The sequence below is a fragment of the Nerophis ophidion genome, linkage group LG27, assembly GCF_033978795.1.
Source record: "Nerophis ophidion isolate RoL-2023_Sa linkage group LG27, RoL_Noph_v1.0, whole genome shotgun sequence".
Lineage (NCBI taxonomy): Eukaryota > Metazoa > Chordata > Actinopteri > Syngnathiformes > Syngnathidae > Nerophis > Nerophis ophidion.
The window spans coordinates 9,454,154-9,467,959 of NC_084637.1; the positions used below are offsets into that span (position 1 = coordinate 9,454,154).

The following is a 13,806-nucleotide window of genomic DNA, read 5'->3' on the forward strand; positions in this document are numbered from 1 at the left end:
AAAGTTCAGCATGCAAGCCTGTTTTTAATTCAAATTTTGCAGTTCGGCCGAAACACTTATCCAAGGTCGGGTCGCGGGGGCAACAGCCTAAGCAGGGAAACCCAGACTTCCCTCTCCCCAGCCACTTCGTCTAGCTCTTCCCGCGGAAGAAGATAAATGGGCCTAAACACTTCAGTTATATATATATTTTGGTACTTAACACATGCTAACTGTTAATATGACAACTTTATTGTTTTATAAGAAGTTTGCATAGGATCAGATAGTTTCATGTCGGTACAGATTGACTGCTACAAGGTCAACTAAAAGGATTTACCCCAAGAAAGCATTACAAGTATGTTGTGTTCATTAAAAAAAAAAAAAAACAGTTTTCTCCGTGTCAGAGTAATGTTTAAGTTTATTAGCATTGCAGGTATGGCAGGCAAAATCAGCCACTGCTTGAAAAAGCGATCTCTCGAGGAGGAAAGTCAAGAGTCCAGGTGAAACAGAGCAGAGAAATTAACGTAACAGGCAGTTAAATTGTAATAATTCATGGCGGTGGCAACGTGGACATTTTTGGCCACAGAACAGGGGTAGGTAAGAAGTTATTTAGTTATTATTGGTTAGTGTGGGGCTTGCCCTCCTGGGGGTTCTTCAGACCCCCAAGCACCGACAGGAGAGCCTTTTTCAGGGTTGCAATATTGTTTTATTTTTCAATAAGTCTCTCAGTTGTTTTCCAGCAATTGTATTTCCAGCCCCAACCCAGTCTCTCCTCCTGGCTGCTGCTTATAACAGAGCGACAAGTGATTAGATAAAAAGGCCCAGGTGGGCCTTCTACGCACCTGTCGCTGCAGGCCTACAGGCCACGCCCCCTCCACAGTTAGCTTCAGAAAACAATGTTATTACAAAGAATAAGAGACCTATTATACTCTAGAAATGTTGGTCTTACTTAAAAATGCACGCGTTTAGTTGTGTTCAGTGTTAAAAAAAATATTATATGGCTCTTACGGAAATACATTTTAAAATATTTGGCTTTTCGGCTCTCTCAGCCAAAAAGGTTCCCGACCCCTGACATAGAACGTGAAGACTGTTTCAAAATCATCTATGAGTGTCTGAAGCAAAAGTGGCCCCACCAAACAAGCTATGAGCCCATCATTCTCTTATGCAAGCGCTTAGGGCCACAGGTGTCAAACTCAAGGCCCAGGGGGCAGATCCATCATTTTATCTGGCCCGCAAACGGCTGGAAATGATACGTCAATAAAGTACTCAATATTTTCTAACTAAATGTAATGGTTTTTTTTTTCATTTTGACAGAAAAAAATATACAGTATGTACTGCTTGAAATTGCATGCCTTTTAAACTTTAATAGTATCCATTATTGCAACAAATATCACAGTATATTATCATACTTTCCAAACGTTGTCTGAATGAAAATAAATACTTAAATAGCTGCTTGACTTAAGATTTTACAGCAATCTACCCATCAAATTAATAAAAATTACAATACATTTTACGGTGTTCTTTACAACATCCATCCATCCATCATCTTCCGCTTATCCGAGGTCGGGTCACGGGGGCAGCAGCCTAAGCAGGGAAGCCCAGACTTCCCTATCTCCAGCCACTTCGTCTAGCTCTTCCCAGGGGATCCCGAGGCGTTCCCAGGCCAGCCGGGAGACATAGTCTTCCCAACGTGTCCTGGGTCTTCCCCGTGGCCTCCTACTAGCTGGACGTGCCCTAAACACATCCCTAGGGAGGCGTTCGGGTGGCATCCTGACCAGATGCCCGAACCACCTCATCTGGCTCCTCTCGATGTGGAGGAGCAGCGGCTTTACTTTGAGTTCCTCCCGGATGGCAGAGCTTCTCACCCTATCTCTAAGGGAGAGCCCCGCCACCCGGCGGAGGAAACTCATTTTGGCCGCTTGTACCCGTGATCTTATCCTTTCGGTCATGACCCAAAGCTCATGACCATAGGTGAGGATGGGAACGTAGATCGACCGGTAAATTGAGAGCTTTGCCTTCCGGCTCAGCTCCTTCTTCACCACAACGGATCGATACAACGTCCGCATTACTGAAGACGCCGCACCGATCCGCCTGTCGATCTCACGATCCACTCTTCCCCCACTCGTGAACAAGACTCCTAGGTACTTGAACTCCTCCACTTGGGGCAGGGTCTCCTCCCCAACCCGGAGATGGCACTCCACCCTTTTCCGGGCGAGAACCATGGACTCGGACTTGGAGGTGCTGATTCTCATTCCGGTCGCTTTACAACATGTTACTGTATATTGAAAAAAAAAATTCTTTTTTTGCGTTAAAATTCTGGGGCATGGTCAGGATTGTACCACATCTGCCTCAATTTGAGCCAGGAAATACCCTGATATATTTCTGCTTTGTATTTTATTTACTTACACTTTAGTAAAAATAAGTGACCTATTATTGTCTGTTTATTTACAAGAAGTCAATGTAAAAATATACTGAACCACTCCTCTATACATCATCAGCCTGATCTGTATAAACTACCCAGAACTGTGAAATGCGATGGAAACACAAACCACACACTTCTAGAGAAACTTATAGTTTGAGGAACTAAAGGTTCCTGGACCTTAATGATTCTGAACTTTGATGGAAAAAGGCCTCATTTATGGCAACTTACCAGATACCAAAGAGGAAACCGTGAGTTTCTCTATACCATTTTTTCTTGAAAATGTCAATGCGAAAGTGTTTTTTTTAGGATGAATAGTAGGGATGTAACGGTACGTGTATTTGTATTGAACCGTTTCGATACGGGGGTTTCGGTTTGGCACGCGGGCGTACCGAACGAGTTTGTAAGCAAAAGTCTTCACAAGCTGCTCTGCTTTCTGCCTCTGTCTCAGCAGCAAGGATTGTACCACCCACGCAACCATCTGATTGGTTACATAAAAAGCCAATCAGCAGTGCGTATTCAGAGCGCATGTAGTCAATGCTTCAGCGTCGAGCAGATATTCGTTTAGCAGGGGAGCAGCGGACAGCGTACTCTCCCCAAATTATAATAAACACCTCCCAGTCACAACTATTACAAGCATCACTATGAGCCCGTTGACCTTCTAGAAACTTAAACTGCAGCTCAGCTCACTCGCAGTTCTGGCTTGAGGTGAAGGCTAGTTAGCTTTTAGCGTGACGTTAGCTCATTTTGCTGTGTGTGTGTGTGTGTGTTAGGGGCAGCAAAGCACTGTCTGTTATTTCATTGAACACCATGGTGTTCAGGGATTAATAGTCTCTCCTTTTGCTATTGTACAATTTTTTCAGCTATAGTTACATTAATCATTAGTAATGTAGCAGCCTAGTTTTGAATGGCAGGGTCCCTGCTATCACATGTTGATAAAAATATAACATTTACATAATAAAAGTCAACTACAGGCTTCCCAAATGCTGTGATAAATTAAGCATGAGGAGTTGACTTGAAACTGTTTAATGTTGCACTTTTTATATGTAGAAGAAAAGTTTTTTTCATTCTATTTAATCAAAGCAACAACTTGAGGCAGTTTAATGTGGATTAACATGGGCAGAATTATAATAGTGTTCCCAATGTTAAAAGGATTGTTTACAAATTTGGTGAATAAATAACCAAAAAATGTATATATTTTTGTTTTCTTACTGTACCCAAAATGAACCGAACCGTGACCTCTAAACCGAGGTACGTACCGAACCGAAATTTTTGTGTACCGTTACACCCCTAATAAATAGTGTATCTAAAACAGGAAGATGTTTTGTTTTTTGTGAGCTAATGACCTACACCACTGCTAATCTCTTCTAGTCACATCTGTGACATTTGTTTTTTGAACAAATCACAGTTTGACGCCTGGTTCTCCAATGTTCATTCATTTGATACATTTTACAGCCATTATTGCCTACACGGTAAGCAAGGCAGAGTTCACTTGTGTTCCAAACTAAGGAACACCATCACTGTTGCATCTGACAGTTTGTGAAGACTAAAAGAAAAGTCAGCAAATCATCAACTTATGTGGCTTCATGCTGGTTGCCTTCACCACTTTACCATAATTTTAAAACAATTCCTACTTTAAACGTCCATGATGGTGCTTCACTACCTTATGGGATCCAACACGGTTGCTGTACAATTAGGACAGTACTGCCTTTGAGATCTTAGTCCCAAATAAATTGTCTGCACTGAGAGACCTCTTCAAAGTGGATTTGTTCAGATACTTATACCGGTCCTCACAAAGCCTGGAGATCGCCTGAAGACAATATTGAAAGTCAATGTCACAACCTGAGCTATAAGGAAAGAGACATGAGTCCGATCTACTCACCTCTAGTTTTTGGGCCCTCTTGTTGCTTAGTGGCTCCAAGGGGAAGCCAAGGTTGTTGTCATCGGCGAGTGAACGCAGGTCAAAGTAATACTTGGCATAGACACTGGCCGGGACGTTGATGTTGAACTGGAGCAACTCGAGGAACTGTCGCTCCATATCGTTCCTGGAAAACCGAAAAGCTGCCATCAGAGATCGTGTCAGGCCTCGACAGATGAGTACAAGCAACACGTACATGTCATCCACAGCGATGTCTTTGAGGATCTGGCAGTAGTCCACATTCCATACTGCCTGGTCGTCCCACACCTTAGAAGCCAGCAGGATTGCACCTAGAACGATCCGTTTCCAGTTGCAAGGGCAAATGTCAATCTCTGCATAAGTTAGCAGCCGCTCCAAGTACACCTGCAAGAGAAGATGAATGTCTGAATGTGCTTTAAGTCAAACTTTGGCTGTCTCAAACAAAAAATGCACAGTGGTCGTACATCTCACAGTGAAACAAGAGCCAGGATGAAAGATAAAAAGCTATTTTCACACTGCAAATCAAATCTGATTTTTTGTGTCCATATGTGACAGGTATCCGATTTTTTCCATGTTAGTGTGAACAGTACAATTCAGGTTTTTTTTTTTCCAAATCCGACCCAGGCCTCTTTTGTGTGTGGTCATAAATCTGACTCCTCAACCGCTGAAGTCCTGCAAGTTCCACTGCAAACACCATAACAATAACCTAAGGTCAGTGTTCACTGATATTTGCTTCTTTGGCGCCACCACTCAGTATATTATGTTCAATTGCATAGTGTAAGTATTCAGGAATGTAAAGATTTATCCATTTCAGATTGTGTGGCGTAAGGGCCCCCAAACTACGGCCCGCGGGCCACATTGGGTCCACCAGCGTCCACAATCCAGTAGTCCTGGGCCAAGGGTTGGCAACCCGCGGCTCCGGAGCCACATGCGGCTCTTCGGCCACTCTGATGTGGCTCAGCTGCATAATCGCCGACCCCCCAAATTGTTACGGGCGGATTCCGGATTTCGGTGCCTCCCCCGGGTGATTTTCACTCTGACTACGATATTGAGGGCGTGCCGTGATGGCTTTAATTTTAACGTGCTCTACAACATGTCATCGCCCCCGCCTTTACGCAATGCTTTCTGCGTGCCGACCGTTCCATGTATTTCGCTGCTTCTATCGTCACATGTACGAGATTGCCAGGAATACTGGGTGATACAGGTTACACTGAAGGTTGTGATACAAACAACTTTAACACTCTTACTAATATGCGCCACACTGTGAACCCACACCAAACAAGAATGACAAACACATATCGGGAAAACATCCTCACAGTAACACATTATAAACGCAACATAACAATTTCCCCACAATCTCACGCATCCATGACTCTTCTTGGCTATATTATACACCCCCGTAAAACTTGAATGGTCTTCGTGAAGGTGTGAGACGGGCATCATCATTGGCAGTGTTCAAATTTAGGCTGAAACCCTTATTTAATTGCACATATGACAACTGAAAGTACTTTATCTACATTTTTTGATTGATTCTAATTTTAATTAAGTCTGATAGTTTTTATGATTGTATTGTCTGATTTTAAATTTGAAATATTTTCATTTTTGCTTCTTTTAATTAACTGTAAAAGACTTTGAATTGCCTTGTGTACAAATTGTGCTGTGTAAATAAACTTGAATATTCTCAAACAAAATTCTAATAATTGCCCATCATCAAAAATTATAACTGCACTACTAACGTGTGCATTTATACATTTTTTAAAACTCTCCCATTTTTCCGCCACACAGACCATTGCCCTCTTGCAGAAACCATGTTCATTTACTTTAAGTCCCAGGTTCCTTATACTATCCAGATTTGATTAACTTTATTAGTTACACTCCAACAATTCATGGAAACAACAGATTCGAAATTAAAGATTTTTTTCAAATTAATATAAATAATTGCTGCAGGCTTAATCGTAATATCGTAGCATTGCACAATATCAAGGCGGCATTAGGGGGTAATTTGGGGTCCATGGCCTGGAAAACGTTGACGACCAACTGCAATCCAGGTGTTTACGTGTAGCAAAAAACACTAACCAATGTCACAATGGCGCACTCTGCGGTGAGCTGAGCCGAGCCAAAAAGAGTGCGTATGAAGCGGTATATCAGCCTGTGCTCGGGGTCCACCACAGAGTAGTCATCTGCAACTTTGTCGCGCTAACGGAGAGATAAAAATGACATAGATCAGTCATGACCCAACGCAGAGGAACTATTAAAAATCTCAAGCATTTTAACTCACCGACAGTGGATGTTTCTTTTCATCAAATATTTCCAGTGAGCGATTTGAATCTCTGTAGCAGACAAGAATGTGTATCAATGTGATTATTTTTAACAGGTACAAATTTACCTAAACATTTAAACTTTACTACCTCTTCAGCAGAAATTTACTATTTCACTACATCTTGTGCGGAGCCTACTTCACATTAGTTTGCTTTCTGATTGACCAACAAATTACATCAACCAAAAATAAACATAACTGCAGTTAAATTTAACAAAACAAAACTTTTCTCGTGTATTGCCTTAAGCAGTGTCACTAAGCAAATAAGCAAAGTAGCCTTACCTGTTTTTTATGTGGTAATATATTGCCAAGGCAACACTGAAACAGAAAAAAAAAAACATTAGTTTTGGCATCCGTCCATTCATTGTCTACCGCTTGTCCCGTGAAGTACTGGAGCCTATCTCAGCTGCATTCGGGCGGAAGGCGCCGTACACCCTGGACAAGTCGCCACCTCATCGCAGGGCCAACACAGATAGACAACATTCGCACACCAGGGCCAATTTAGTGTTGCCAATCATCCTATCCCCAAGTGCTATGTATATATGTATATATATATATATATATATATATATATATAAAACAACAGACACTTCAATACAATCCCCTGAAGAGCAGAGGAACCTGTAAAAAAGGCTTGTAGGGATCAAATAGCCTCTGTGTCTTTTCCTGACCTAACGCATATATATATTCATATATATATATATATATATATTAGAGATGCACGGATAGGCAATTATATCATCCGCAACCGCATCACCAAGGTCGTCATCCACCCGAACCAACATTTTATCAGAACCTCATCCGCCCGCTGAAATACATCAGAGGTCGGCCACCTTTACCACTTACAGAGCTATTTAAACTCGTTTCACAGAGTAATGAAGACGATTGGAGCCGCTAACGTTCTCGCGAATATCCAATTGGCGTTCATCCTGATGACAAGAATATAGGCGTGCTGTGAAACAATTGCCTTTGACACCTTCAACAACATGTACAAACCGATTGTTAGCCTGGCAACATGTTGTGTGCAGCTTCCGCGATCACACATACGAGATTGAAAGGCATACTGGGTGACACAGAGTACACTGATGGTTGTGATATAAACAACTTTAACACTTGCTAATATGCACCACGCTGTGAAGCCACACCAAACAAGATTGACAAACACATTTCCAGAGAACATCCTCACAGTAACACAACATAAACGCAACACAACAAATACCCAGAATCATTTGTATCCGTGACATTTCCTGAATATATTTTACACCCCCGCGCCCCCAACCCCGCCCACCTTACCGACGCACGGGGTGTATAAAATAGTCAGGAAGTGTCATGGATACAAAGGAGTCTGGGTATTTGTTGTGTTGCGTTTATGTTGTGTTACTGGGAGGATGTTCTCCCGAAATGTGTTTTTCAATCTTGTTTGGTGTGGCTTCACAGCGTGGCGCATATTATTAATGGTGTTAAAATTGTTTATATCACAACCATTAGTGTACTCTGTGTCACCCAGTATGCCTTGCAGTCGTGTGCGTGTTGCCGGAGAAACCTCACACAACATGATGCTGGACTGACAATCAATTCGCACATGCTGTAGAAGGCGTCAAAGGCAATGGCTTCATAACACGCCCTAATGCTCATTAACTGGGTGACTGCCGGCAGTCATACTAGAGAATATTAGCGTCTCCTATTGTCTTCTTCGCTTTGTGACACGGGTCTTAAATGGCTCTTTGAACGGCAAAGGATACCGATCCCAGAACCATGTTTATCAAATATTTCCAGATGGTTCAACCGCCACCCGCCGGAATCTAATTAAAATCAATTTTTTCGTCAAGACAATTGGAACTCACATCTGGAGGGCCTCTTGAGTCTGTTGCTGAAATGTTGGTTAATTTAGGGATTACTGTATGTGCCAAGCAAAGTACCATTTGATGTTGTTCTTGAGGTTTGGCTGGCTGACTGTGCTGTCGTCCAGGAAGATTGTGGAGCAGGAGCTGTACTTCTTTGTCAGGAGGGCAGGGGATATCTGCCGGAAACGATAAGGTTTATGGTCAGGGATTACTGTAGTGATCGCACACTGTGAGATTTCTGTAGTACAGTGGTACCTCAAATTACGAGGTCAAAGCGTTCCACAATCGAGCTCGGAACTCGGAACACTTGTATCTCAAAATAGTTCTGCCCCTGCCTATTGAGATTAATTTAATTTGTGCTCCCAAAACATAAAAATGTTGACATGTAATATGCCTTTTTAAAACTTTTAGATGAACAATATAGTTTGAAAAACGCTCTCAATTTACCGGTCGATCTACGTTCCCATTCTCACCTACGGTCATGAGCTTTGGGTTATGACCGAAAGGACAAGATCACGGGTACAAGCGGCCGGAACAAGTTTCCTCCGCCGGGTGGCGGGGTTCTCCCTTAGAGATAGGGTGAGAAGCTCTGCCATCCGGGGGGAGCTCAAAGTAAAGCTGCTGCCCCCCCACATTGAGAGGAGCCAGATAAGGTGGTTCGGGCATCTGGTCAGGATGCCACCCGAACGCCTCCCTAGTAGGTGTTTAGGACACGTACGACTGGTAGGAGGCCTTGGGGAAGACCCAGGGCACGTTGGGAAGACTATGTCCACCGGCTGGCCTGGGAACGCCTCGGGCTTAGGCTGCTGCTCCGCGACTTGACCTCGGATAAGCGAAAGACGATGGATGGATGATGGAGCTATGTCAAGTAAAAAACAGAGCGACAGCTCGTATCTCAAAATACTCGTCAGTTAAGGTACCACTGTACAGTACTTGTACTGCATGCCAGGAATTGGCAGACTTACATGGTTCGTGTAGGCGCTTTTTCTTTTCTCTCGTACTAAATTGGAAGACGAAACATAACAATAAGGTGTGCTTCGAGTGAATGAAGGAAAACAAAAAAGCAGCAAAAGACTGACCGTCTGTTTGAGACTTGTTGAGGAAAAGGGTGCTGGCTTTGGCGTGGTCGGATGGGTTGGCTTCTTGGGCCAGTTCTGAAAAAGAGGAAAGTCATCTTTATTTATTTATTTTACAAACCCCGTTTCCATATGAGTTGGGAAATTGTGTTAGATGTAAATATAAACGGAATACAGTGATTTGCAAATCATTTTCAACCCATATTCAGTTGAATATGCTACAAAGACAACATATGATGTTCAAACTGATAACCATTTTTTCGTTTACAAATAATCATTAACTTTAGAATTCAATGCCAGCAACATGTGACAAAGAAGTTGGGAAAGGTGGCAATAAATACTGATAAAGTTGAGAAATGCTCATCAAACACTTATTTGGAACATCCCACAGGTGTGCAGGCTAATTGGAAATAGGTGGGTGCCATGATTGGGTATAAAAGCAGCTTCCATTAAATGCTAAGTAATGCACAAACAAGGATGAGGCGAGGGTCACCAATTTGTAAGCAAATTGTTGAACAGTTTTGGAACAACATTTCTCAATGAGCTATTGCAAGGAATTTAGGGAATTTACCATCTACGGTCCGTAAAATCATCAAAAGGTTCAAAGAATCTGGGGAAATCACTGCTCGTAAGCGATGATATTACGGACCTTTGATGCCTCAGGCGGTACTGCATCAAAAACTGACACCAGTGTGTAAAGGATATCACCACATAGGCTCAGGAACACTGCATAAAACCACTGTCAGTAACTACAGTTGGTCGCTACATCTGTAAGTGCAAGTTAAAACTCTGCTATGCAAAGCGAAACCCAGTTATCTACAACACCAAGCTGGCTTCGCTGGGCCCGAGCTCACCTAAGATGGACTGACACAAAGTGGAAAAGTGTTCTATGGTCTGACGAGTCCACATTTCAAATTATATTTGGAAACTGTGGTTGTGGTGTCCTCCGGAACAAAGAGGAAAATAACCATCCGGATTGTTATAGGCGCAAAGTTCAAAAGCCAGCATCTGTGATGGTATGGGGGTGTATTAGTGCCCAAGGCATGGGTAACTTACACATCTGTGAAGGCACCATTAATGCTGAAAGGTCCATACAGGTTTTGGAGCAACATATGTTGTCATTCAAGCAACGTTATCATGGACGCCCCTGCTTATTTCAGCAAGACAATGCCTAGCCACGTTTTACAACAGCGTGGTTTCGTAGTAAAAGAGTGCGGGTACTTTCCTGGCCCTCCTGAAGTCCAGACCTGTCTCCCATTGAAAATGTGTGGCGAATTATGAAGCGTAAAATATTACAGCTGAGACCCTGGACTGTTGAACGACTGAAGCTCTACTTTAGGGGTCTCAAACTCAATTTACCTGGGGGCTACTGAATGCAGACACTGGGTGAGACTGGGCCGCAAGAAAAGATTCCTTGAAAAAATCTAACATGCACTTTTTAATGAATTCACCTTATTTGAATAGCTTTCCCGCCCTTAACAACATACTTGCCAACTCTCGCGATTTTTCCGGGAAGCACCCAAATATCAGAGTACCTCGCGACAATCTCCCGGGGCAACCATTTTCCCGGTTTTCACCCTGATAACAATACTAAGGGCGTGTCACATATTGTATGAGGCTTCTACAGACCCACGGAAGTGACTGCCAGACATACTTGTTCAACAGCCATACAGGTCACACTGAGGGGTAGTCGTATAAGCAACTTTATCACTGTTACAAATATGTGCCACACTGTGAACCCACACCAAACAAGATTGACAAACACATTTTGGGAGAACCTCGCACACCGTAACACAACAGAACAATTACCCAGAATCCAATGCAGCCCTTACTCTTCCGGGCTACAATAGGGGGCGGAGTTGGCGGGGGGTGTACATAGTAGCCCGGAAGAGTTAGAGCCGCATGGGTTTCTGGGTATTTGTTCTGTTGTGTTTATGTTGTGTTACAGTGCGGATGTTCTCCCAAAATGTGTTTGTCAATTTTGTTTGGTGTGGGTTCACAGTGTGGCACATATTTGTAACAGTGTTAAAGTTGTTTATACGGCCACCCTCAGTGTGACCTGTGTGGCAGTTGATTAACTATGTCTTGCAGTCGCTCACTGCTTCTACAGAAGCCAAATACAACATGTGACTATGCTCGCAAGCTATTTGTACATATTGTAGAGGACGCGAAAGGCAATGCCTCCACGTCGCCCCCTTAATATTGTTGTTTGGGTAAATTTCGGGAGGATGATTACCCCTGGAGGGGCACTGAAAACTGTGTGTCTCCCGGAAAAATCGAGGGTATACAAGAATGACGCTGTAAAGCGCCATTTATATAAAACTCGCGGGCCGCACCAACATTAAATTTTCACATTAAGGTGGGGGCCACAAAATAACGTCTGGCGGGCCGCAATTGGCCCGCATGTTTGAGACCTCTGCTCTACATAAAACAAGAATGGGAAAGAATTCCACTTTCAGAGCTTCAACAATTAGTTTTCTCAGTTCCCAAATATTTATTGAGTGTTGTTTAAAGAAAAGGTGATGTAACACAGTGGTGAGCATGCCCTTTCCTAACTTCTTTGGTACGTGTTGCAGCCATGAAATTCCAAGTTAGTCATTATTTGCAATAAAAAAATAGAGTTTATGAGTTTGAACATCAAATATCTTGTCTTTGGAGTTCATACAACTGAATATGGGTTGCAAATGATTTGAGAATCATTGTATTCCCTTTATATTTACCACAATTTCCCAACTCATATGGAAATGGGGTTTGTATAACAATAAATGTTGTGTTGTTATGCAAATAATTGCACTCCTCTCTCACCATCAGGGAGCTCCCTGTCACTGATGTGCTGCAGGTACGTGCCAGTGTCCTCACTCACATCCTCTGCAGTGAAAGGACATTCCTCCAACTCCACGTCTCTCCTGCGGATCTTGGGACTCTCTCCCGGGGAAATGCAGCAGGACACAGAGCCTCCCATAGCTTACTCCTCCATACAACCCAAAACAAATCTAAAAGAGGCTGCAGGGTGTCTGCAACCTTGCAGGTTTCCAGTGGCCCACACTGTACTTAAGGTGCAGCCTGCATAATAGACAGCATTTTCCTTATTTTTTGCAAGAGGTCTGAAGGTTAGGGAACGATCCAACTATTGACCCTTTGCGTGTGCAAAATGTAGATAAAGCCAACACTCCGCGGAGATGAATAAAGAGTCCCTGTCTTCGCCCATGTTGGCTAGCTGCTGCCGGGCTAGCTTCCTCATCCCAGTCGCTGGAGCTAAAAAGTTTGCCCCAATTGGAAGACTCTGTAGCATGTAGGTTCACCGGTGACAACAAACAACCAAAAAACAACAACTCAGGTACACAGAAAAGAAGAGGTAGAGAAGAGAGTTGGACAGTTGATATAAAAACAACCATTAGCTGTCATCGTTTGGCATACTATGAGACAACTGAGTGCCTGACAAATCTTTGAAGCTACGTCATATCCGGTCAAATATTTTCAAAGTAATCTTTCTAATTGATTTGGTTATAGTTATTTTATGTATACTCGATAAGAGTACGCTGTTGTCATTCAACCAGCATAATTCACAATAAAAAAATAAATAAGTTCGGGTCACCAGGTCGCCTGTAAGGACCAGATGCTGGCCTGTTCTAAAAATAGCTCAAATAGCAGCACTTACCAGTGAGCTGCCTCTATTTTTTTTTTTTTACTAGCAAGCTGGTCTCGCTTTGCTGGACATTTTTAATTCTAGGAGAGACAAACTCAAATATATTTTGAAAATCCCCAAAAATATTTTAAAACTTGGTTTTCACTTGTTTTAATAAATTCATTAATGGTTTTTTACTTTGCATCTTATAACTTTCAGAAAGACAATTTTAGAGAAAAAATACAACCTTAAAAATGATTTTAGGATTTTTTTTTAACACATAACCCTTTTAAATTTCTTCCTCTTCTTTCCTGACAATTTATATCAATGTTCAAGTACATTTATTTTTCTTCTTGTAAAGAATAATAAATACATTTTAATTTAATTCTTCATTTTAGCTTCTGTTTCTTTGACGAAGAATATTTGTGAAATATTTATTCAAACTCATTATGATTAAAATTCCCCAAAAATTATTCTGGCAAATCTAGAAAATCTGTAGAATCAAATTTAAATCTTATTTCAAAGTCTTTTGAATGAATCTTAAAATTTTTGTTCTGGAAAATCTACAAGAAATAATGATTTGTCTTTGTTAGAAATATAGCTCGGTCCAATTTGTTATATATTCTAACAAAGTGCAGATTGGATTTTAACC

The 13,806-nt window shown here is 42.1% G+C and overlaps 1 protein-coding gene across 1 annotated transcript; it reads right to left on the reverse strand.

Moving 5' to 3' along the window:
* Positions 1 to 2,539: 2,539 nt before the first annotated feature.
* LOC133544112 (cyclin-Y-like protein 1) lies at positions 2,540 to 13,000 on the reverse strand. The gene is made up of 10 exons (XM_061889176.1): positions 12,335 to 13,000; positions 9,533 to 9,607; positions 9,419 to 9,453; positions 8,529 to 8,629; positions 6,892 to 6,927; positions 6,571 to 6,622; positions 6,369 to 6,488; positions 4,510 to 4,676; positions 4,278 to 4,440; positions 2,540 to 4,205 (listed from the first exon to the last, which is right to left on the reverse strand). Exons 1-10 carry the CDS (start codon positions 12,489 to 12,491, stop codon positions 4,089 to 4,091), a joined length of 1,023 nt encoding a protein of 340 aa, XP_061745160.1. The 5' UTR covers positions 12,492 to 13,000; the 3' UTR covers positions 2,540 to 4,088.
* Between the last annotated feature and the right edge of the window lie 806 nt (positions 13,001 to 13,806).